This window comes from Euprymna scolopes, chromosome 43 (assembly GCF_053919585.1).
Source record: "Euprymna scolopes isolate OS-2025 chromosome 43, ASM5391958v1, whole genome shotgun sequence".
NCBI lineage: Eukaryota > Metazoa > Mollusca > Cephalopoda > Sepiida > Sepiolidae > Euprymna > Euprymna scolopes.
This window is the reverse complement of record NC_136524.1, coordinates 60,278,693-60,303,787: the sequence shown is the minus strand read 5'-3', so window position 1 is coordinate 60,303,787 and position 25,095 is coordinate 60,278,693. Positions and strand designations below refer to the sequence as shown.

The 25,095-nt window shown below is 30.4% G+C and overlaps 1 protein-coding gene across 2 annotated transcripts in view; it reads left to right on the top strand.

Moving 5' to 3' along the window:
• The window catches only part of LOC145268356 (protein meiotic P26-like), a 52,050-nt gene extending 29,252 nt beyond the window's left edge, over positions 1-22,798 (top strand). For both annotated transcript variants that reach the window (XM_080123880.1, XM_080123881.1), the window contains exons 4-13: positions 8,472-8,732; positions 10,217-10,531; positions 16,395-16,764; positions 16,972-17,271; positions 17,805-17,831; positions 17,913-18,018; positions 18,466-18,626; positions 18,825-19,013; positions 20,867-21,018; positions 21,713-22,798. In XM_080123880.1, coding sequence (XP_079980006.1) covers positions 8,472-8,732; positions 10,217-10,531; positions 16,395-16,764; positions 16,972-17,271; positions 17,805-17,831; positions 17,913-18,018; positions 18,466-18,626; positions 18,825-19,013; positions 20,867-21,018; positions 21,713-22,021 — 2,190 coding nt within the window. In that variant the 3' untranslated portion in view covers positions 22,022-22,798. The remainder of the gene's footprint in view (positions 1-8,471; positions 8,733-10,216; positions 10,532-16,394; positions 16,765-16,971; positions 17,272-17,804; positions 17,832-17,912; positions 18,019-18,465; positions 18,627-18,824; positions 19,014-20,866; positions 21,019-21,712) is intronic.
• Positions 22,799-25,095: the final 2,297 nt, after the last annotated feature.

Genomic DNA, 25,095 nt, shown 5'->3' with positions numbered 1-25,095 from the left:
TTGCTTCTGCTGTTTTTCTATTAAAGTAACTTTGACACAAACGAATTACTGGATTTATCAGTGCAATTCACTGTAAAAAGTCACTGTAAAAATCTGGTATTAAAATGAATTTAGTCACACCTTTCAGGTGAAAGGTTAATTTTTTGTAAATATATTTTTAGATTCATATAAAAAATATTTACAAAAAATAAAATAGATAAGTATTTCCATTATAGATTCCTTAAAAACTGAAGCAATTTTCAAATTCTGTGTGCCACTTTTTCATTTCCTTTTTGTTAAAAATGTTTGTATAAATATAAACAAGTTTACTTTTATTTATTTTTTTTTAAAGATTAGTTGTGCCTTAATATTATGTATGACTAAAAAAAAAAAAAAAAAAAGATTTTATGTACATCTAATTAAATCCTAAAAGACAGACAATTATTTGGCACATTGTATTGGTAAAAATGATTCTCAGTTGTTAAGGGTTTAATTAGTCAACGCAACTTCAACAGTTTCAAGTTTAATTTACAAAAACAAAACAAAAAAAACAAGCAATAGTCGATAAGAATGGATAATGATTTCTTCTACTTTTTACAAAGATTTTCTAGTGTTACATTGTTATTGTGTTACAAAATTCAAATTTTAAAGAAAAGGGTCACTTGTAAAATTTAATTTGCAAAAAAAAAAAAAAAAAAAAAAAAAAAACTGCTGAAATAAACTTTTTTTTACTTTTTCTTACAAAGATTAAAAAATAAAAAAAAGGGGTACACTGGGTTGAAAAAGTCCCAATCTAAGAATTTGCAAAAAAAAAAAAAAAAACAAAAAAAACACAACTGTGACTAAAGTCGTTTTATTTATTTCAATAACTTTTTGCGTTAAACTTAGGCCTGTGTGAGAAGGAATATTTAATAAAAATCCGGAGTTTTTTTTTTTTTTTAAATATCTTTTTAAGTATGGACTTAAGATATTTGCCAAATTTACTCAATTTTACTTATTTACTCCAACCTGAGTAAATTCGTTTTATTGTTTATTACAAGATTATTTACCATATTTTACACTAATGAACCCTATGTTGAAGTTGCTTTAATCAGCAGTAGTGGCAGTTAGTTGTACATTGATCGTACATAATTTTTACTTTTACATATTTAGTAAAACTGCAAAATAGTTACTCTTCAGACGGCAAAATACACTAGTTTATACATATACGAATACTCCTAATCTCTTTGAGATCCATCAGTTGAACCTACCTCTACACCACTATTTTTTTCGATAGCCTTTGAATTTAGTAGTCACCCTATTTTCATATTTCTACTTTTAATATTTCAACCAATTACCTATTTAAATATTAATTTAATCTTTTGTATGTTTTTATTTTAATAATTGCTTGTTTTCCCCAATAATTTATTTCCCAAATACTAATTTATACCTTTTAAATTTAGATGCTCCACTATTTCTTCCTAAATTGTTAATTTAAGTAATATTAACTAAAACTAGTGGGATTTGTGAAAATTCTACAGAGGACTCGTTCATACGTAATATATTGATGTTGGCACTCTGAGGATGTTCAGTCTAAATGGAGATGCTCTGATATTATTGTACCTATTTACAATGCCTCCCCACGGGACAGACACCGGGTCGTTTTTTAACGTGGACAAAGGGTACAAAAATAAAAATTGTCTCGGTCGTGAAGGACTGCTCCTCCACCGAAAGAACAAGAAATGGAAGTGCAGCATCTGAAGAACAGATACTACACTTTGATCTTGGCCAGAAGTCCAAGTAATATTATGGTAGCTGTTTTAAAACTGCAAAAGTATTTCTCTTAGCTAGCACGAACGGCCAGCAAAGCCTGATCATAAAGTACACTTAAATATTTTAATTCTTGCAGATTTTGTATATGTTATAGTTAAGTTCTATCGATATTTTTTTTTTTTTATTATTATATAAAGTTATGATTTCAAAAATAAAAAAATATATCCATATGACTTGGGTGAATTAGCATGAATCCAAACCCAAATAAAAACTTATAAAGAATTCTTGATAAAATTATTTCTAAAAATAAGAGATGCCATCAGCTATAATCAAAACATGAATAATTCTTGGTAAAATTATTTATTATAAGAAATGAGTCATAACAAATGACCCGGATGTAAGTGTGACACAGAAAATAACACACACTATCATTTAATATATAAATTTATCTTCATCCCATACTGGTTATATCAATTTAAATTTATCTTCAATTATTACTAAGTATTTTATTTTAATTTTTATCTTCCTCTCCATTATCATTTGTAATATCTTTGTTCTAAGGGAGATAACTCTATTTTAGCAATTTTTCTCAATTTATCAAAATTCTATGCCTCCATGTTTTAATATTTTGACTTTATAAATCACCTTTGTTTAATTTTAAACTTATAGTTCTAACATTATTTTTATAACAATCTCAGTTCAGTTTTTGCATTTACTTTTCAACTTTTAAATGTTGCCATCGTGCACAGAAATCACTTTTTCCACAGTTACCAATGTAATAGATGCACTGAGACTAAAGCTGCTTTCAGGAACACCAGCAACCACTGTAAAAGAGTAATAAAAAATACAAGAGAGCTATATGCCCAGTCTGTTAAGTCCAAAGTAGCTGATCAGTGGCTTGGTTTCCACCAATTTTGGCAAATAACAAATAAGATCCTGAACAGAAGTGTGCGTTCTATCCCAACCATTATCAATGGACCAGAGGTCATCTCGTCAGCTTCAGACAAGGCCAAACTATTTGCAAAGAACTTTGCAGCTAATTCTACCCTATGCGACGAAGGCCATCAACTCCCTATATTTCCTCCTATAACACAGAACAGGCTAGGTAACATACAAATTTCTGTGCATAAGGTCACCAAGCTAATCAAGAATCTTGATTCCAGTAAAGCAACTGGCCCTGACGGCATCCCAATTATAGTGTTAAAAAAGCTTCAACCAGAACTTGCTCCCATACTTACGAAACTGTTTAAGCGTTGCCTTAAGGAGAAGTGCTTTCCAACACCCTGGAAAACCTCATCATTATGCCCTGTATTTAACTCAGGTAATAAGTCATCTCCCTCTCAGTACAGACCAATAAGTCTCCTGTGTGTCATGAGCAAGTTGCTGGAATCCATATTAAATAGTGAAATAGTCAACCACCTCAGCGGAAATAACCTTAGTGATATGCAATATGGTTTCCTCTCTGCAAGATCTACTGCAGATGTGCTAACGGTTATATTGCATAGGATTAGTGAATCCCTTGACAAAGGCTTCCTTTCTAGGACAATTGCTCTTGACATATCAAAGGCCTTCAACAAGGTATGGCATAAAGCCCTACTTCACAAGATCTCCAGCTATTGTATAACTGGAAATGTTTTCTCAATCATTAAATCATTTCTCTCTGATAGGTCACTGGAAAGATGGTGGGATCCTTCTACCGCTCCAGAAGATATCTCACTACTGATGCAATTCTCTATTTATATAAAAGCCAAGGATGGAATACTGCTGTCATATCTGGGCAGGAGCTGCTAAAAACAGCCTATCCTGCCTTGAGAGAGTACAAAATAGACTTCATGGCTTAGTGGGGGATGCCCTTTTCTCTTCCCTGCAACCTCTCCCACAGGAGAGACATTGCAAGCCTATCTTTTTATCGTTATTTTCATGGCAGGTGCTCGTCTGAACTCCAATCTCTGGTCCCCCCTCGCCAATCTTTTACAAGAAAAACTTGTCAAGCTGAATCCACTGTCAAAAACTTTCCCCATTCTTTATCTATGCCTAAATCAAAGAGTAGATTCCATGAACAAAGCTTCTTAGAACTTTACGCCTGTAGAACTTTGTTCCCTCTGCCTGCTTCCCACCTGACTACAACCTGGATGTCTTCAAGTCCAACATAAACAAATTCCTGATGAACCGCCCCCTTAAGTAGACACTTTATTAAATCTCCACACTAACGTACTGTACTTACAATAAGCCTTATCCCTGAGTGTCTTCCGGGCCTTGATAAGTGATGACTGCCTTTAAACTTTATATTTTGATTAAATCTATTTTAATTCATTCTAATCTGTTTGTCTCCATATCTTGAAGTTACTTTGTTATATTTTTTTCCTTCTTGTGTTATTTAAATTACTCTGGCATTTTATTACTCATAACGATTATTAAAATTAAAATCACTTCTATTTCTCGTATTTAAATTATAATTATTTTAGTTTCTATGTTAAGTTGATGATCTGATTATTTATTGCATCATTTTAAAATCTTAGTATTAAATTTAATTCTTTTCACATGTACATTTCATCCTCAATATATTCTGTACATTTTTTTCTTAATTTATTTTAATCAGTTTGTAGACGTGATGACTGGAATTTATTTCTATGAAAACAGCTTTGTATAACATCTAATTTTTTAAAATTTCCTCTAATTCATCTAAATTTTCATTTAAATTCTTTATTATGCAGTTCCTTAACCCAATCACCTAATGCAGTTGTGTTCCTGTTTTTAATTTTTTGTTCTATCCTTATTTGTATCATTATCCTCATTCCGATTTGGTTCATTCTCTGCTCCAATTTTAAATGATGCAACATGGTTTCTGTATTTGTCCTTAAACATTCAGTTCCCTCTAGGTATGTTTTTACTATTATCCACCTTAACTTCACATTTGTATACAATTTCAGAAATTAAGCAATTGCCCTCCAATGAACATTCGTTAGGTATTTTACAGTTGTCGTCTGAAGAATAGCTATTTTGGAAGCTTAAATAATATTTAAAACTATCCAAATGGTTATGAAACAATTGTAATGCATAAGAAAATACAATGTTCTCAGTTGGGTCAGTCCAGCCAATCTCAGTGAGGGCTTGGAATTGATGTTCTCCAAATCTCCTGAAACTTTCAGATTCTTTTAGTACCATTGAAAGGAGTAAATCCTGAAAATTTCAGCTCAAGTCCTTTTTCCATTCAAATTTTATGGCCTTTTGAAAATTTTCATATTGCTGAAATTTTTTCGACACTGAGAATTTTCTCAATTTTGGAAGCCAATTTTCAGAAATTATTATATTTAAAAAGGTCTGGATGAACTGCTTTCAATTATGTCCATAGAATACTATAAGAATCAGTTTAATTCATGGTTTCTAACCAAATTGAAAAAAATTTACGGAGCTAACAAAAATGACAAAATTTGAAAAAATCACCCCAAAAAGTCAAATTTTGAATTTTTTGGAATTTTTAAAGAGTAAGTTCTTGCTAACAATCAACCCAAAATCCTTTTAATGCTTTAAACCTCATAGTATGCTTTGAATACTTCCTCAAAAAATAAAATTTAGGTTTTGAAAACAAATAAATTTGAAATTATGGGGTACTAAATATGGCAAAAAGTCCACAAAACTTAAATTTTACGGACTTTTTTCCATTTTAGAATGGTAATAACTCAGTAACGGTTGCTCAGAACCATATAAAACTATATATTTTCTTGAAGAACACCTTGAGCTCTATTCAAAAATGTAAAATAAACCAGTTCATAAACATCCTACTAAAATCTATGGGACATCAAAAATCACAAAATTCTAAAACTTTTAACTTTCGACGAAGTTCAAAGGCTTGGAATTTGTGGCCAAGAAAAAAATGGATTCGATTTTATTTTTTTCAAAGAATAGACTTTCAGGTTTTAGAAAATTATCATGAGGATGGCAAACAGGGCTTTTACTCTTTAAAATGGTGCTTTCTATCATGGCACCTTTAAATGTCCAAATCTAGCCTACCAATGCCAATATAGTTAGAGCTTGTCTACTAAAAAGGCACATTTGAATAACATTTTTTAAGTCATGATCTATTTCTATTACTAAAGTGTTGAAAATATACCCAATGTAATAATTGAATCAATGGAGTGAGTGAATGAATGCTGATGCATGGAGCTTTTTCTTCTATTTTTCCTTCTTTTTGCAAATGAATTGTGTATAGTTGTCAAATGTGAATGGTTTATATTTGTAGGAAAATGGATATTTGTTCAATTGGTTCAATCCTCAATTTGAAATGTGGATCTGCAAAAGATAAAGTCTTCAGTAAAATTGACATTGATGACTTGCCAATTAAGCTGAGTTGCTACGGATAAGATCAAGAATCGAGTCTTTTTCTGATGTTGTTGACGTATGCAAAAAGCACAAATTGCAATTTATTGACAATTTTTCAAATGCAAATATGTATAGATGTGTTGATCCTTTCAAAATGCATACAAAGTTGGTGAAAACTAATTTACATGAAGTAACACTACCTGAATTCCACAGTAATATGTTTTCCAGTCGTGATGTTCTCCCTGGGCACCGTGTTTGTAGAAAATGTTGCCAGAAAGCAAAAGATATCATAACTCCTGATACTGATGTTCCTGCTGATATTGAAATGATGACAGAGGAGAACGAAATTTCAGTTGAAACAACTCATGAAATTGCCAATAAATGGCACTGAGGAGGTTGCTAGTAACACTCAATTTCTTGAATCTCGATTTGCAACATCAAGTACATTCACAGGTACACGTAGTCATCACCAATTTATTCCTGACAACACAACCATGAGTCTAACTATGAAGAAGACATCCTTTGCAGATCATTCGAAGCAGATAAGTGTAATTGATCAGGGAGAATTGAAGGGAGAATTGAATTGTAAATTGAGAATTGAAGACATCAAACCAGGTAGATTTTATGTATGTCAGTACGATAAAGATTGGTACTTCTGTGTTGCGAATGATGTATCAAATGAACATGATGATGTTAATGTAAAATTCCTCCATCCTAAAGGACCTTCTGAAAAGTTTTATTGGCCACAGCGTGATGACGTTTGTTGAGTTCCAATTGAAGATGTGTACTGAGAAGTTGATACACCATCTACTGGAAGCACAGGAAGGTTTTACTGTTTCGATAAAATAACTATGGGAAAGGCTGAAAGTTATTTTGATTAGGACTCTTATTTTTATCAAAGTTTATTATATTAATATCTCTCTGTCACATGAAAGATATTCTATCTACACTATATATAGCATTTCTTTAAAATGTGTTGAAAATTTTGATTAAAACTTGTTTTTTTATTGCGAAACTATAAGCAGATGGTAGAAAAGGCGAGATTTGGATATTGAAAAGTGCCATGATAGAAAGCACCATTTTAAAGAGTAAAAGCCCTGTTTGCCATCCTCATGATAGTTTTCTAAAACCTGAAAGTCTATTCTTTGAAAAAATCAAAAAATCGAATCCATTTTTTTTCTTGGCCACTAGTTCCAGGCCTCTGAACTTTGTCGAAAGTTAAAAGTTTTAAAATTTTGTGATTTTTGATGTCCCATAGATTTTAGTAGGATGTTTATGAACTGGTTTATTTTACATTTTTGAATAGAGCTCTAGGTGTTCTTCAAGAAAATATATAGTTTTATATGGTTCTGAGCAACCGTTACTGAGTTATTACCATTCTAAAATGGAAAAAAGTCCGTAAAATTTAAGTTTTGCGGACTTTTTGCCATATTTAGTACCCCATAATTTCAAATTTATTTGTTTTCAAAACCTAAATTTTATTTTTTGAGGAAGTATTCAAAGCATACTATGAGGTTTAAAGCATTAAAAGGATTTTGGGTTGATTGTTAGCAAGAACTTACTCTTTAAAAATTCCAAAAAATTCAAAATTTGACTTTTTGGGGTGATTTTTTCAAATTTTGTCATTTTTGTTAGCTCCGTAAATTTTTTCCAATTTGGTTAGAAACCATGAATGAAACTGATTCTTATAGTATTCTATGGACATAATTGAAAGCAGTTCATCCAGACCTTTTTAAATATAATAATTTCTGAAAATTGGCTTCCAAAATTGAGAAAATCCTCAGTGTCGAAAAAATTTCAGCAATATGAAAATTTTCAAAAGGCCATAAAATTTGAATGGAAAAAGGACTTGAGCTGAAATTTTCAGGATTTACTCCTTTCAATGGTACTAAAAGAATCTGAAAGTTTCAGGAGATTTGGAGAACATCAATTCCAAGCCCTCACTGAAATTGGCTGGACTGACCCAGTTTATATTTCTTGATTTTTGCAAAGTATATATCACATGCTATCCATCTCTGACTTAAGCAAAAAAGCATTAAAGTATTATAGCATTGAAATGTATGCAGTTTTACATAAGAATACAAAACTATATCCAAATTGCTCCTAAACTGTAGAAACAATGGAGAAAATGAATTTCTTGTGTGAATTGGTTTGATTTAAATTATAGTTTTGGAACCATCACGAGGGATGTTTTCATAAATCCAGTTTTAATTCCATTTACTGTGATCTTTTATTCTTTTAAACTACTATAATTGAATAACAATTTATCTCAGAAGATATCGTCAAATTTTAAGTATTAGTTGTGGTAAAACAAGTTTGTTTTTGTACTTTTTTTTTTCTCTGTATTTTTCCTATCATTTTCTCCTCAAACCTGTTATACCTCCCGTGTTTTTTTTTTTTTTTTTTTTTTTTTTTTTCAGATTCCCATTTGCAATGAATGTATTTCAACCGACCACAAACAACCGGAACACACATGTGAAAAGATTGCGGATATTGATACAAAACTAAATGAAGAGTTGACAAACCTTGTGTCTGAAAGTAAAAATAAGATTGTTTTTTGTGAAGAAGCATCAAGTAGCCTGGCAAATGCCTTATCGGAGGCTCAGTTGCAGAGAGATAATGCCAAAGGGTTGATTCAAGAGACATTCCAAAGTTATAAAGCAATGTTGGAAAACAGAAAGGTGAATAAGCATAAAAATCTCAAGTGTTTTTTTTTTTTTTTTTTGTGCTCTTGGGCTGATCAACTAGAGACTCTTTTAAACACCCATCTCCACTGTTAAATTGTTTAAAGCTGCTTTTCTTATATTTTTATTTTATGTTGACTTGAACCATTTAATCAACTATTAAATGGCGCTGTAAATATTCCAAATTAAGTTGGAGACCCTCCACCTCCTCCCTTAGTTATAAATCTTATTTCCTGACTCACCTTCCCTTCTATTTCTTGTTCGCATCATATAAGGGAATGATATTTTCCAGTACCCAACCTATCTTTTGGTCTGCTCCTTTCGAGAAATCTCCCTCTAACAATCTAAAACTTAGGTCCTAGACTTTAGGATGCTTTAAAGTTGCTGTTAAAGCTGTGATTAGATTAAATCTATTCAGCCAGGTATTTAATGGTCATTTAATAGTAATACTTAACTCAAATGAAAGCAAGACGTTAGTACATTACTTAAAAGTAACATATAGACAATATCTTATTTTTTTAATCTAAGCTTTTTTTATTCCTCCTGGAATATGGCTTAGCACTCCCAAGAGTGTGCTAGCATCCCAAATTGGGAACTAAAGCATTGGTTTTCTTTAGGGATTTTCTTTTATACGTCTGGGTTCTAATGAATCTTTTATATGTAAAATTTCCAAACTAGGTTTCCTTTACTTTTTCTCTCACTTTCTGTCTAACTGTAGGAAGATATGGTCAAAAAAAGTTAATGTAACTTCAAATTTACAGCACCATTTTTTTTTTTTATTTTTTTTTTACTCTGAAAAAACCATGCCTGCATTTAATACCTCCTTTCATATAAGACATTTGGTTTCAACACCTCCAGATTAATCACATGTGCAAATCAGTCCCAACTATAAACATATACAATTGAGAAGCATCCCCCCACCCTCCACACACACACACACCTTTTTAGATTGTCTCGCCGGCATTTAAGTTTTCATCTTTGTCACTCTCTTATGCGCACACACACTTATTTAAAAGAAATCTATTCTTATAAAGTCCTCAATTTTCTTCCAGTATTTACTTTGCGTCATTTGAAAGCATGGAAATATTTGTAATACATGGTGTCCATATTGTCTCTTTACAATTATAAAAAACTATTTTTGAAGTTTTCCTTAAGGGGTAACCATTTTATAGGGGTTAAAGAGTTTTCCTTCCATTAATAAAATATCTGAAATACAAAAAAAAAAACCTCAGAAAACACTACTACCCCCCCCCCCTCCAATCTGCTCATCAATTTTCTTTGTAATAAATTAAAAATTGTACAGACTTTATGGGTGTCCTACATATTACTAAATATGCTATTAATTTCTACATCAACTAATCATTTTGTAAAAACTACCATTGTTTTATCAAGTATTTATTTTGGGATCCTCACTAAGACATGTCAGAAATGAAAATTAATTTTAAATGAAAATTCAGAAGAATTTTTCTTTTTATCCTCAGGATGAATTACTGAAAGAGCTCGAAGAAATACATAACGCACAGCAACTTTCTATCATTGAAATGTGCCATAATGTGGAGAAAACTATTGAAAAGATAGAAGATGGCTGCAAATTTACGGAAAGAATTCTTAAAAATGGAAATAGTATCCAAATATTAATGTTAAAGAAGTTGATCACCAATCAGCTGATTTCTCTTAATGGCACTCTTAAGCCAGAAGTGAATACTACTATAGAATTTAAAACAGACGATGTCGTCTTTGCAGATGCTATTAAAAGAACTTTTGGAACAACCATATTGAAGAAAGATGATATCAAAGTAAGCATATAAAACTTTTCTATTTCTAAAAGATCCTTGTTTCTTTCTCTTTCCACCCCCCCACCCCCTTCTCCCCATTGGCTACTTACATCACTGAATATTTAGAAAATTGGTATATCTGTCCCATCGATGACAGTATTTTTGTTCTAATCACTTCTAGAAATACTCGCGGAATATTTTGCACAAAACCTCATTCTGTTTAAAAGTGTGGTTACCTTTTGAAATAGCTAATTACTTTCACTTTTAGCAGGAGCTAAAGATACAATGTTCCAAGACTTATCAATACTATTTAATGTATTAGGTGAAGTACTTGTCTCTACCAGGTTTCTCAACTTTTCTTGAATTTTAAAGCAAGATTAAGTTAAAATGATGTAAATTTTGCATTAATTTCTCTCCATGCAATTTTTATTTAAAATGAAAAATGGTAGTAAACTTCTAAAATCTGTAAAAGTGCCTTAATCTTCATAGGATTTTCTTGTTTTTATTACAAAATATTTTTATTGAAAATATAAAGATATTCATGAAGTCTCAGTTTTGGTCCTACTATAAAGAATATTTTTGCTGTCATAAGACAACGCTTCTATAAAGTTATGACTATCTTGGTATCAAATTAAAGCCTAGTTAAAACTAGAAAAACCCACACATATTAATATTACTGACCTACTGCGGGCCCGACGCCTTCGATGGTTCGGCCATGCCTCTCGCTGTGATGCAGGGGTCTTTATCCACGAGGCTATCTCCCCACGTTCTCTACCCGGCTGGAAAAAACGTGTCGGTGGCCGGCTAAGAACGTGGCTCGGGACTATCAAAGCCGACCGCTGAGCTTATTTCGGGCCCGCTCATCTATGGCCTGTCTCGTTGGAGACGTGACTGGCTATTGCTCACTCGGGATCTTGCCTCCGATCGCCGGGCTTGGGCCGCAGCGGTACGAGATGTGCATCTTCATGAAGCCGACTCAACTCCTCCAGGGTGAATGTCGTTTCAAGTACAAGTACATATTAATATAATAAAAACTGGGTGAAATTTTGTATTTAAAATGAAAGCTTTGTTTTGCATTAATTAGCAGATATTACTATTTATTGATAAGTCTGTTTTTAATCTCAGCTCTCTTTAGATTATTTAAATGTTATAATGGAGCTTGTCCATTCAAAATGGTAAATTTCCTTGCATTTTTTGGTCAATTTCAGATTTTAATGTCTTATAATAAATAATTAGTTTACTGAAGCAAGATTCTTTTGGTGTACGAGAAACAAAGAGTAGTTTAGAATTAAGATTCTTAATTTGCATATTTTCTTCAAAAATTAAATTCTAATTATTGTATTTTGTGTGTGTGTGTGTATTAGCAAAAATGTGGCTGGAAGTATATATTTTATTTGCTATGCCAAGTGGATATGACCTCCCTATCTACTCCCACACATCAAAGTGATGTACTATGAGAAGATATGAAAACAAAAAAAATAGTACCCATCTCCTGCCACAATTATGAGTGAAGGGTAATATTGGCACAAGGGACAAATGTATGCTATATTGTCCCCCCGCCCCTTAATGCTTGGGAGGAATGTATCATGACTAATAAAAAATATACTGTGCATAATTAAAAAAAAAAAAAAAAAAAAAATATATATATATATAAATCTGGGATACACTTAAAAACACAAGATGTAAAAAAAAAAAAAAAAAAAAAAAAAAAAAAAGATTAAGAGGAAGGTCTTCAGTAAATACTGATCCCAACCTCTACCCCCTATCTTTTTTTTTTTTTTTTTTATACTTCCAAAAACATTTAACCTAAGATTAAATTGTACTATCTTCACATCTCAACATTGCTGTTTTACTAATACTGAAAGTTTTATGTGAATTATCTCTCCTGAAAATGAAATTCTAAAATTGTATATGAAATTATGAAATTTGTAATTTTAATATTGGTAAAACTATTGTGCATATAGAAAAGTTGGTAATACATCATTTAGAAATGTATATTACAGAATATTAATTTATTAGAAATTTATAAATATGCAAATTGAGGCAGTTTAGAAATTACTATATATATATATATATATATATATATATATATATATATATATATATATATATATATATATATATATATATATATAAAAGCGAAAATGTATGTATGCTTTTCCTCGATGTCCACAAAAGGCTTCTTTCAGAGAAGCGCTTGCTCGGTTCACAACTTAAAACTTTTTATATCATCTATAAATTGTAATATCTCAGAGTTACCCACGGAGCTTGCCTGTCTATTTAATTTTATTGACTTTCAAACGTTAATTATTCAACATTTCCCGCATCGGCTCGCGTTACATAGGTTTTCGGTATAAAAAAAAAGCGAAACGACTCTAATCACACGCCGAAAGCCAGTTGTCTCAAGAGAGCTAAGTAACGTTTGTTCAATGTCGACTTCATCATATCAGACTGTAGCTTTCATTTCGCTCCTAATAAACAGGGAGTGGGTTTTTAAAAACAAACCGATTTATTCACCTCATTCAAAACTGTCCCGCACAAAATGCTTACTGCTGAATACCTATCGCCGTCACGTCAATCAAAACGCGCACCTGTTTTTATTTTAATACTTTACTATTTCCCAACTGCGCGTCGTGAAGGCTTCGTTTTTTTTTTTTTTTTTTTTTTTTTTTTTTTTTTTCACATTTTCGGGGTTTTTTTTCTCATACCCTGAAAAACACCCGGGTAACGCCGGGTACCCCTCACTAGTATAATTATAAAACTCAAATGACTTTGTAACAGGTGTTGTAACCCAACATCCGGTTTACCACTTCCGGTTGCACATGCATACATAAACAATCAACATGACAAAACGTATTGTTTTCACTGTCCCGATTTTTTTTTTTAATTATCCAGATAAACAATTGTTAATACTTTCTGCATTAAAAAAAATTTTTTTTTTTTTATAGTTCATTTCCGTATTACGTTTAAGTTATTTTGGTTCAATTTTCTTAAAATAAATCTACTTTAACCCATAAGAGCATTTTACAACGGTGATTTACCCACCGCCTTCATTAAAAAAAAAAATTTATTCATTTTTTTTAATACCCCTTAAAAAAACACTACCAACATAAATAAATAACCCGAAAATGTTTTTTAATTTGCGTTACAAATAATCAACACAACAATAAAACATTGTTTTACTGTGTACATTTTCAGCGTCCCAATTGTTTTTTGTTTTTCGCATTTAAATTGATATATCAAAATTTGAATTTAACTTTAATTATGGTATCTGCTCAGTGCACATTTACCTACAAGTATCGCAAACCACTTATAATTCAATGGCTGTAAGTTTGTTTATTTTTGAAAAAAAAAAAAAAAAAAAAATTATAATAAACAGAACGACTCCTAGAAATCTATATGCTTTTTTTTCATTTTAATATACTTTCATAGAAATGTTTTTGTCACAAAAAACTTTTACATCACAAGTGTTAGGCTTATACATTAATTCCATAGCTAATATAACATACTGACCCAACAGGTCACAGGTAGTCTAGTATATATAATTTAAAGTCTTTCATCATTAGAATCAAATAACCATTTTGATATAATTAGGATAGATGGAAAAGGCTTTCATTTACATGTTATTACAATACTCGTACCAGGACACCCCCTTTCCCTGAGCAAAACAATTTTACATCATTTTTGTCTTCATATAAAGTTGTGGAATCGTTAATTGACAAATATATGCTCTTTTCAGTGACAAAAGTTTTCTAGCTTTTTTTTATTATTATATAGACTTCAGTTAGTTTTAAGAGATCATGGGGCTAACATTTTGATTTGTATTTAAAAGCTCTTTTTAAGAATAGATGTTCCCTTTGTGGTTGCTATCTGTATTTGATTACAGCTTGGTCTTCCAGGGATTGCTTCTAAGTATTTCTGATACTTTTTTTATTAAGCCAGTTCTTATCACAACCGATGTTTTTTCAGAGACCGTGTTGTTTTTAGATCATTTTTAGGTCCTGATATTTTATCTTTTTCCCATGATGTTCTATTAAGGCCTAAGTCATTTGGAGCTGAAAATGATAATGTACTTGTTCATGGTAAACAAATCTATACTACCCCCCCCCCCCCCCCAAAAAAAAAAAAGAGCTAATGCCTGTGAGGGTGTTATGATAGCACAACAGATACTACATTCTTTTTTCCCTCCCTCTTCTTCCCCCCACCCCACCAACAAAATGGGTGATAATCTTGGGAAAATGGTATCATGAGGAACGAACAGATACTATATTGATACCCACACAAGAAATGACTAAAATACATACTAGCCCTGAAGGGGGAGATAATGCCTGGTGAGATCTCCTTATAGAAGGATAAGGTAATGCCTGGTAGTATGGTATCAGAGCACCAACAGATACTAGACTCTCAACCTCAAATATAAATGAGAAAAGTAGAATGGCTGTATGGCAACAGAACACATTACACCTTCAAAAGAATGTAATATCTGGGTAGATCCCCCCCCCCCTCCAAGAGTAGATAATTCCTGGGAGGATGGTCTTATGACAACATAACTCTATACTATTCACTCTCATTGAAAGATAATACAAGACTTTTTTTCTTTTCTTTTTTTTCTTCTCTCCATTTGGGTTTTTTCCAAATGTTTAACAAATGGTTTCTTGGCCTTTTTACTTAGATCAGCATATGTTTTTTATCATCCCAGCGACACCAGATGTTTTATCATCGGCACAACTTGCACATCTAACAGTGCAAATTACAAGTGTATATTATTTTAACTTATTCCTAATTTGCATATTTATTTATATCTAAGGCTGCTGGTGAGTGTAAAAACAAATATGTACTTTTTTATCATTAAAAGATATTAAAATTTCTGATTATTTTGTCGTCCCCTAAAAAAAAAAAAAAAGAAATTGAAGAGTTATAACAATCTTTCATGAACTCATTGATGGTCACTACTGTTTTCAGGAGATATCTAATGAAAAATGTACTGGAAGTTCAATTTCACGTGTTAGATTTGGGTAAAAAAATTTCTTTTTAGGATTGACTAGGAAAAGCCGTGTTGAGTGTCTGTTAAATATAGAAATCTAGTTTATTGTAAGAAAAAATATACAATTCAAACGAAAGTAAAAGTGCAGAAAGATTTCTTTGAATTGACTGAAAAGATTATGTATATTATTGGAATTAAGTTTAACATGATTGTTTTTAGAAATTTAAAAGATGAGAAAAAGATAGTAAAATGTTTGACACAGCATTAATGAGTCACCATTTATGAAAGCCAATTTATTTAGTCAAATAAATTGGCTTTCATAAATGGTGACTTGTTTATGTAAAAAAAAAATTAAATCTCAGAACATTTACTATTGTATAAAAAGTTGGCTCTTAATTGTTAGTAATGTGAAGAAAAAAATTTTTTTTAAGAAGCTAGTTGGATTTTTATTTAATTAGTACTCCTTACTTTTGTATGGATATTAATTTTGATTATAGAATTTAGCATTTGAGTTTGACATGATGCAATTAGCAATGTGACTTTTTTCTTTTTCTTTTTTACATGTATCAATATACTAATATATACACAATATAATAGTATAATTAGTATTGCAATCCTAACAAATCTAGCTGAAAGATGAAAGTGTCCAGAAATTAACATGAAGTCTATATAAAGGGTGGGGCACACCTGTCTGAAATCATTCAGTTTAACCATGTCTGTTAAAATCCCTGCATAACCTCAACTCCAAAAATAATCTTTTCTCATTAAAACCCATTCTTCTAAGATCGATTTAGCCATCAATTAACATTAATAAACTTGGTCTTTTCCTATGAATATTTAATGTTTTAATTTGTGCATAAAGTGTTGCTAATATTCATTTAAAATTTTTCTTTACTCCAGGTTGATCCTTGTATGTCTTCACTCCATTCTTCTTTTGAGAATGAGGCATTTAGTTTACCATCTGGTGTTCTCAGTCCTGATTTACCACAAGTATCTACCACTGGTCTTCACACTGTAAATCCTGTACCAATAACCGGTTGTGGCTCTCTTGTTAATCCCTTGCGCATTTCTGATTCCTCTCCGATTGGTATTGCTATCACTGGAGCCAATAATATTCCAGAAAATAGTTTGTCACGCAGTTCACACAGTCCTGCTATGTCTGACAGCGGAATTTCTGTCGATGCAGCCAGTACAAATAGTGCACCAAGTGCTCCTCTTTTTAATTTAACAAATCTGGCAAAGCTTGGAAATGCTACTTTCAATGGTCATGGTAAGTTATCTCTATATTTTGGAGGTTTTATTAACAATTTCAGTATTTTTAGCATTTTCATTTAACCTAGATTAAAATTTTATTTTATATTTTAATCTAGGTATGTTATTTATACAACTTTGATTTTAGACTGAAATTTAAGTTTTTAATTTCATTATGTAACTTGAATTTAACCTAGACTAAAATTAATTTTATCTTTTAATCTAGCTTCGTTGACTTTAAATGAGCACATGGTTCCTGCGCTAGGTATGAGTGGCATTAACGGACATGTTACACAAAATAGCAGGACTGAAACCCCCGTGTCTCAAACTGACACTCACTTGGCTAGTCTCCTTAGTCCAACTGCTGCAACCTCACCCGTTCAATCAACAAATTTTGACACGTTGGTAGGACTCTTTGGACAAATACCACACAATAATGTGATGACCAACCTTGGAAATCTGAGTGGTCTTGGAGGCCTTAATGTTATAAATACTCTCAGCCATGTCAATTCCATAACCACATCAGGTAAGAATGAAAACATTTACATTTCAATCTTTTGAAATATATTTCTCTTTTAAAATCCACCTAATTACTTTTTATTCAAAGATTATTTTTTTAAACACGTTATCAGTCTTGCTTATTAATAAATACATCGTAGTAAAAATCAAACTAAAATCAGCATAAATTAACTAGAAATTTTGTAAATTGACAATGCGCTCGTTCAAAATAAAAACAAAAATCAGAACATTGAATTTCAACTAAAACAATGTTATCTAATTGTCATGTTAAAATTAGTAACGTATCCAAAAATTATGGAAAATGATAAATTAATAAAAATTGCTTTCAAAGAAAAATTTAAGGTTTTATTTAAAGATTCCAAAATTGTTTAAGTTACAAGCCATAATGATGGATCAATGAATCGTGAAAATGTTTGTAATGCAGTAATGTTATTGTGACAATTAAGTAGATAACATTGTTTTTAATGGAATTTCTAGATTTTCTATTTTCATTATTCTAAAAATGCACCAAAATTCATTTGTTTTATTTTATTTTTTTAGATTCTGAACTTGATTTAGTAGCAGGAGGTATGTATATTCTTATACTATACTTGTTTCTATTTTGAATCTCTTGATAAGAAATTAATAATTATATCTTAACATTTTCAGGTAATCTCTCAAATACATCAAGTGTTTCAAATAGCTCTTTTTCACCAAATGCTCCTCCACCATATCCTGTACGCAGGTGTAATAAGATGAGTCCTATGCAGATCAGGTAAGCTATGGTCAATTTTTTATTTTTTATCCCTTTTTATCTTTAATAAATCTGCTAATAATAGCTGTAAATTACTTTATCTAAATTCATATTCCTTGTGTTAGCAAAGAAAAAAAATAATTCATCTCTATAGTTCTGAACTCAAATTTTTTTTTTTCTTTTCGAATTAATAATACCAAACTGCTCATAGTCTGGAGATTTGTGTGTATGCCTGCTCCTTGAATTTCACTCTAATCACTTTTATGTTCTCTGTACATTTGTAAAGTTCCCTGAATACATATGGCAGGATGTGCTTACATCAAGATTTTTTACTCTGCATGAGAACGTATTATATATGAAGAAATCCTGTAGTGCTTTGATGATACCAATTATCTCTCCATTTATTACATATCTACTTGCCATAGGATCCGTCTAATTTTGCTCATGTACACCCATTTATTCTTTTAGGTGTAAGTTTGGTCAGTTGGGCCCTGGAAAAGGACAATTCAACTCTCCTCATGGATTTTGTCTTGGATTAGAAGAAGATATCATTGTGGCAGATACTAACAATCACCGTATTCAGGTTTTTGAAAAGAATGGAGACTTCAAATACCAATTTGGTATTCCTGGTAATTTTTTTAAGTTTTGAATAGAATTGTCTTGGATAAATATTCTTAAACACCATACTTAAAGGAATTTTGACATTCACGTATAGTAGTATGCATTTGGTGGATGTTAAACTGGTTTTGTCTTTATTTTTATGAAGTTAATTTTGATTTTGTATGTTTTGTAATTTAAAAAAAAATTTTTTTTTTTTTTTCCTCCAGGAAGAGAAGAGGGTCAATTATGGTATCCACGAAAAGTTGCTGTAATGAGAAATACTGGAAAATATGTTGTTTGTGACCGAGGAAATGAACGTTCCAGAATGCAGATTTTTACAAAAAATGGACACTTTATAAAGAAAATTGCCATACGATACATCGATATAGTTGCTGGGTTAGCCATTACTCAACAAGGTAAAAAAAAAAAAAAAAAAAATTCTCGTCTCTTCTGAATGTCAAAAGATTTGTAGCTAAGTAAAAACCTCACAATATTTTAGCATGACTTTCAACTCCAAATGTATTGATCATGTATTAGTTGCTTTCTTTCTCACATGCTATAAGATTTGACCACTTGGGTCACTGAGCAGAACCCAGAACTAGATTGATATTGCAGACAATTGTAGATTAGTCTTAGATGGAAATAAATTTGTAGCTACTTAGTTTTACGATTTTAAATAACCATAAAACGATTCTTTAGTCTCCTTCAAATCGTTATATTGTAACATTTATTTGCTAAAAATAGGTTCTTCCACTTTTAAGAGTTTTGAACTATTTTTTTTTTTTTTTTTAATGTGCAACTTATCAATTTGTCAACATCACTTAATGTTTTACTTCAAATAGTTATAGAAAGCAAAAATCTGATAGCATAAAATAAAAAAATGCATCTTAAAAATCATCGTACAAAAACTTACAAAATTAAACCCACCAAAATACAGTTTTGTGATAGTTGCACACACACACACAAAAAAAAATGATTTCCTTTTTCACCCCTTGAAAGCTCGTAAACTGTTGAATAGGAAGTTATAAAAAACTTTACAATTAAGAAATTGTCTTAAAACATTGAGCGTTTTAGCACTATTATTCTACATGCAATGATTTTTATAGACGTTAACATTAACAATTCTAGTTTTATAACAATTTGATTCAATTGCTAATTTGATGAACAAACAATACTGTAATTAAATTTTAACTGTCAATCCCATTAAAAAACTCTTTAAGTGGAATAAAAATTCCCAAAGCAATGCTGGATAATATAAATTAGTTTCATTCGTTTCCATCTCTTATATAATAGAAAAATTTTATTGAAAACTAATTCAAATTCTCAACAAAAAAAATGTAAAGAAGGTATACATAATTTTTAATGATCCTACAAGGAGTCCAGATAAAATACAAAGACCTTATTCTGCAGACTTTCAAAAAATGCAATTATCAAAGGAAAGGTTTGCAAAATATAAAATAAATTTTGCAGATTTGTGCATTAAAAAAAAAAACTACAAAGATGAATTGAATTATATTTGCATAAAACTGTTTTTTAAAAGTTCATAATAATTACAAAAGCAGAAACAAGGAAAAAAAGTTAAAGTATAAACGCATATGGTGGAAATCCATTGAATAAAAAGGTAAAATCCAGGAAGGACACTTTTTAAACCCAATAAAGTCCATTGAGAATCCATAAAAACAGGATACAGAATTACAAATGTCCAGGGTACGTTCCTGCTTCCAAAAAATACATCGGATTACGGAGAAATAAAAAATTATAGTTTTTAAAATATAAAAGAAAAAAAAAATGGAGGTAAGTCATAGCAAAACAATTTCAGGCAAGGAAATGAAAACTGGAAGAATAGCAATAAAGATTGACGTTGAGAGGAGGGGAATGAAAAAGAAATGAAAAATAATAAAAGAAGAATAAGAAGCCGAGGAGAAAAAAAATTGAACAGAAGAGGAGAGAAAAAGGGGGTGGGAAGAGGCAGACAAAACAAACTTAATCAATCTATTTAAAGAACAGGTAAATATAGGTCAGGTGAGGTTATTGTGACCTAGGCAGAAAGATAATTATGCGGTAGTGATAATTCAAATTTAAAATTGGGAAGGAAGTTTAAATGAATAGAAAGATTTACAAATCATAAGTTATAGTTTAGTAATTTAATGACTAATTGTCCATTGTTACATTTCCTGTCCTATGCATTTGTACATAAGTAAACTATGATTACATTTGAATTACAATTTTATGGTTAGCTGTCTAAATTTTTATTCCTTATATATTGCAGGTCACATTGTTGCTGTTGACAGTGTTTCTCCAACCTTATTCTGCATAGCAGAAACGGGCGATCTTATTAAATGGTTTGACTGCAGTGATTATATGAGAGAACCATCTGACATTGCTATAAGTGGCAAAGAGTATTTTGTCTGTGATTTTAAGGTAAGATTTTTCATCAGAAATTTATCTAAATTAAGGGCATAAATTTTGTAAATATTTATTTATTTATTTTTTTATGAAATGCAAACTTCTAAATTAGATTATTTTACCTTTAAATGTTTATTTCAACTTTTAATAAAATTTGAGGAAACAATCTTATAACAGTAATTAAAAATATTCCTATAAATTCATTTTTATAACTATTTTATCTTTATTTTACTAGATGGCTTTATCAGCTTCCTATTGCTTAGGAAATTTCTCTACATGAAATATAAATTTGAAGCCTTTTATTTATAGCTTTGCAAAACAACAAAATCTCGCTTATTCATATAAATAAAAATTAACATTTTGCTACAAATTTTGATAAGTATTTATCTTTTTAAATGTAAAAGAAATCCATTTAATTTTCAATTGCAATTTAAAAAAAACATCTGGCAATTTTTGAAAATCAAGTCAATCTCAGAATTTGAATACAAATTCTAAATCTGGGAAATAAAACAATGTTGCAAAACAGAACTAATCTTAAAATCAAAGTAATTAAATTAGAAATGTCCTTATTCATAATCAATATCACACTAACAAAATCAATCACTAACCTTACAACTGATATGTGATTGTAAAATTAAAGTAACTTGAAATAAGTATTGTGCTTATTTGTAGTTATTTGATTGTTTGTTTTTGTTTTTTTTTTCACCAGGGTCATTGTGTTGTTGTTTTTAATGAAGATGGACAATTTATACGACGCATTGGGTGCGAAAGTATCACAAATTACCCAAATGGAATTGATATTAGTGATGCAGGTGATGTGCTTGTTGGAGACAGCCATGGAAATCGATTTCATGTGGCTGTTTTCCAGTCAGATGGATCCTTAATTGGAGAATTTGAATGTCCCTACGTGAAAGTCAGCCGTTGTTGTGGCTTGAAGATAACATCGGAAGGTTATATTGTTACGCTTGCTAAGAATAATCACCATGTCTTGGTTTTAAACACTCTCTATATTACTTAGAACTATGTGTATTTTTTGTATTTATTTACTGCCAAATTAATTCTGGTATAGTTTTGTCCTAAGCATCACTAAGTGCTTACATTTGTTAAAGAGTTTTTTTGTTTTTGTAAGATTCATTCTCCAATCCTTACCAATTTACTGCTGACACAAGTGCTGCAAGGCACAATCTTTTACCAGAGTTAATATGGACTGCTTAACTGCTTCCCTCCATCATATTTAAGTTTTGGAAGTTAAGAGATATTACGTGTGTGTATTGCTTGACAAGAGTCTGCATGCATAACAATAGAAATAACAGGAGGACAGGTTTTACTCTTCAAGTGCAAGAGAAAAAAATCTTTCATGTTTTGCTATAGTTGTACATAATTTATATAAATCTGTTTTGGGGTAGGGCATATTTCCTTCGTTTATTTAAACTTGTAGTTTATTTATATTTATAAAATGGTCTAAATAAAGCTTTACATATACATAGTTATTTTTTAATATTTTCAGATGTTGATTATACAGACTAGTAAGAGAAAGTTCTTTTCTCAAGACTTTCAGATTTTTGTCTATCATTTTCTTTATAAAAAAATTTTTTGCTGTCATTGTCTAAACAAGCTTGTATTAATTTTGAATTAGGAATTTAGTAAGTGCAATTCCTAACTTTGATATATTTCCATTTGACAATTCCCCACAACCTTTTTTTTTAAATCCTATGGTATTTGCATGCTTATTATATTCTGTTGGATATTAAAATCAAATAAATTTAAAAAAAAAAAAAAAAAAAAAAAAAAAAAATGGCCATTAGTGACCATTTCTCACTGTTTGTTCCTTTAGATTTTTGCCTCGTCTTAATATATCAGCTTTTTACAAATATCTACTCTGCTGCCATCAGTTTTTTATTTAAAGCAATTTAGGAAAATTTAAATCATAGAAAATGTTCATTGTTCATCAGACTTCAAACACGAGTTTATCAATTGTTTAATACCCTACAGGAAGTTTATCAATTGTTTAATACCCTACAGGAAGTTTATCAATTGTTTAATACCCTACAGGAAGTTTATCAATTGTTTAATACCCTACAGGAAGTTTATCAATTGTTTAATACCCTACAGGAAGTTTATCAATTGTTTAATACCCTACAGGAAGTTTATCAATTGTTTAATACCCTACAGGAAGTTTATCAATTGTTTAATACCCTACAGGAAGTTTATCAATTGTTTAATACCCTACAGGAAGTTTATCAATTGTTTAATACCCTACAGGAAGTTTATCAATTGTTTAATACCCTACAGGAAGTTTATCAATTGTTTAATACCCTACAGGAAGTTTATCAATTGTTTAATACCCTACAGGAAGTTTATCAATTGTTTAATACCCTACAGGAAGTTTATCAATTGTTTAATACCCTACAGGAAGTGCAAAATTCCTTTGACAAGTAGATTTATTCTGCCAGAATGTAATGTCAAACTACTTTGTTGTTGCCATTGAAGATAATCTCCGTCCCTAGGTAAATTACTTCCAGAATATTTGTATATCTCCTAGATTTATTTTAATATACCCAGGGATAGGAGTAAAATATATATTTAAGTATTTGCCCCACCCCCCTCCCTACCATTCCCCTATCACTGGAATTGTATTTAGAGTGATATATTACCCTTTATAAAGCTAATGGAATACAAAAAGTATGCATGGTGTCATTCGTTTTTAATTTTATAATTGGATAATATATTAATTCCAAATTTTATAACCCGTAGGTGTCAAGATTTCTGTTTAATAACTTTGTAAACTTTTATGATGGGACCAAATTTTGTTTCCCATTAGTATTTCCTTTTCAGGCTTAAACAATGGCTCCCTAGAAATATAGATCTTGACATTAGATACTTTTTTTTTTTTTAAAGTGTTTATACATATATCTAAAATCGTATATTAGTTATAAAGACCTGTCCTACCTGTAATTAAAATGCAGTTTCATTTGTAGATTCTGTTCTTCCATATATAAATGTACGGTTGTGCTAATAGAACTATTGTCTGAGCTTAGAAGCTGAGGACTAATTGGATGTATTTTTTATTTTCTATCTCTCCCTTTCAAAAATCCTGGAATTGCATGTCGGACTTCTTTTTTTAAAAAAAAAATTAATTTCTAGTATGACTATTCTTAGTTTCTAGTTGAATTATGACATTTTTGCAAATCTTAAATTTCCTCCTGTAGGGCTATTGGAAACAATTTGTATCCTTATGCTAATTTTTGAGTCTAGAATTTTTTTAGAATTATTTGAATTCAAGAATAAAACCAATTTTATTACCGGTTTGTGAAAGGGATATTTTTAAACTGAACTGATTGGTAGGAAAATTCCATTTTTTTTTTTCTTTTTTAAGGACTACCTGTTGTGAATAACTATTCTAGTCAGATCGTTTAATTTCTCAACTATCTACTTGCATCGTGTCAAAGTTTTAGTGATATTCAGATTTTAGCATGTCACAATCATTAAACATCTCATGCTTATTAAAAAAAAATTTAATAAAGAAAACTTAGTATTTCCAAAATATATATTTTATTTGGTAAATGGTCTGACTGAGAAGTATCTAATTTCCCAAAAAGACTTTTTTTTTTTTTTTTTTTTTTACTTCAGGTAGTTTTTGTTATTTCCTGTTTTTTTTTTTTTTTAATCCAAACTTTTACTTACATTGGAAATATGGTATTATATGCCTAAACTCTTGTTCCATTGCAAGACCAAAGTTTTCCCTTTTTACACTTTATTTTTAAATCAGAGGAGGTTTTCTATAAAAAAAAATTTAATTAAAAATATATACCTCTTGTATTATGCCCAAGTAAAAAACAAAACTAATATATATATATATATAAATAAAATCTCACAAATTGCTTAATTCTAGTCACCTCAAATTTACATGACAAAATTTTGCTGTGCCTTAAGGGATCATTTTTCTTTATTGTAGCCATTTAAATTTGCATTGAAATAAATTTTATTTTAATGTTAACTCCCATTATCTGCGACCATGTGATTAACTGTTTCATCTTCAGCTTGCACAAGAATTAAAAAAAATAATTTTAAATGTGGTTTTAAGTTACGACA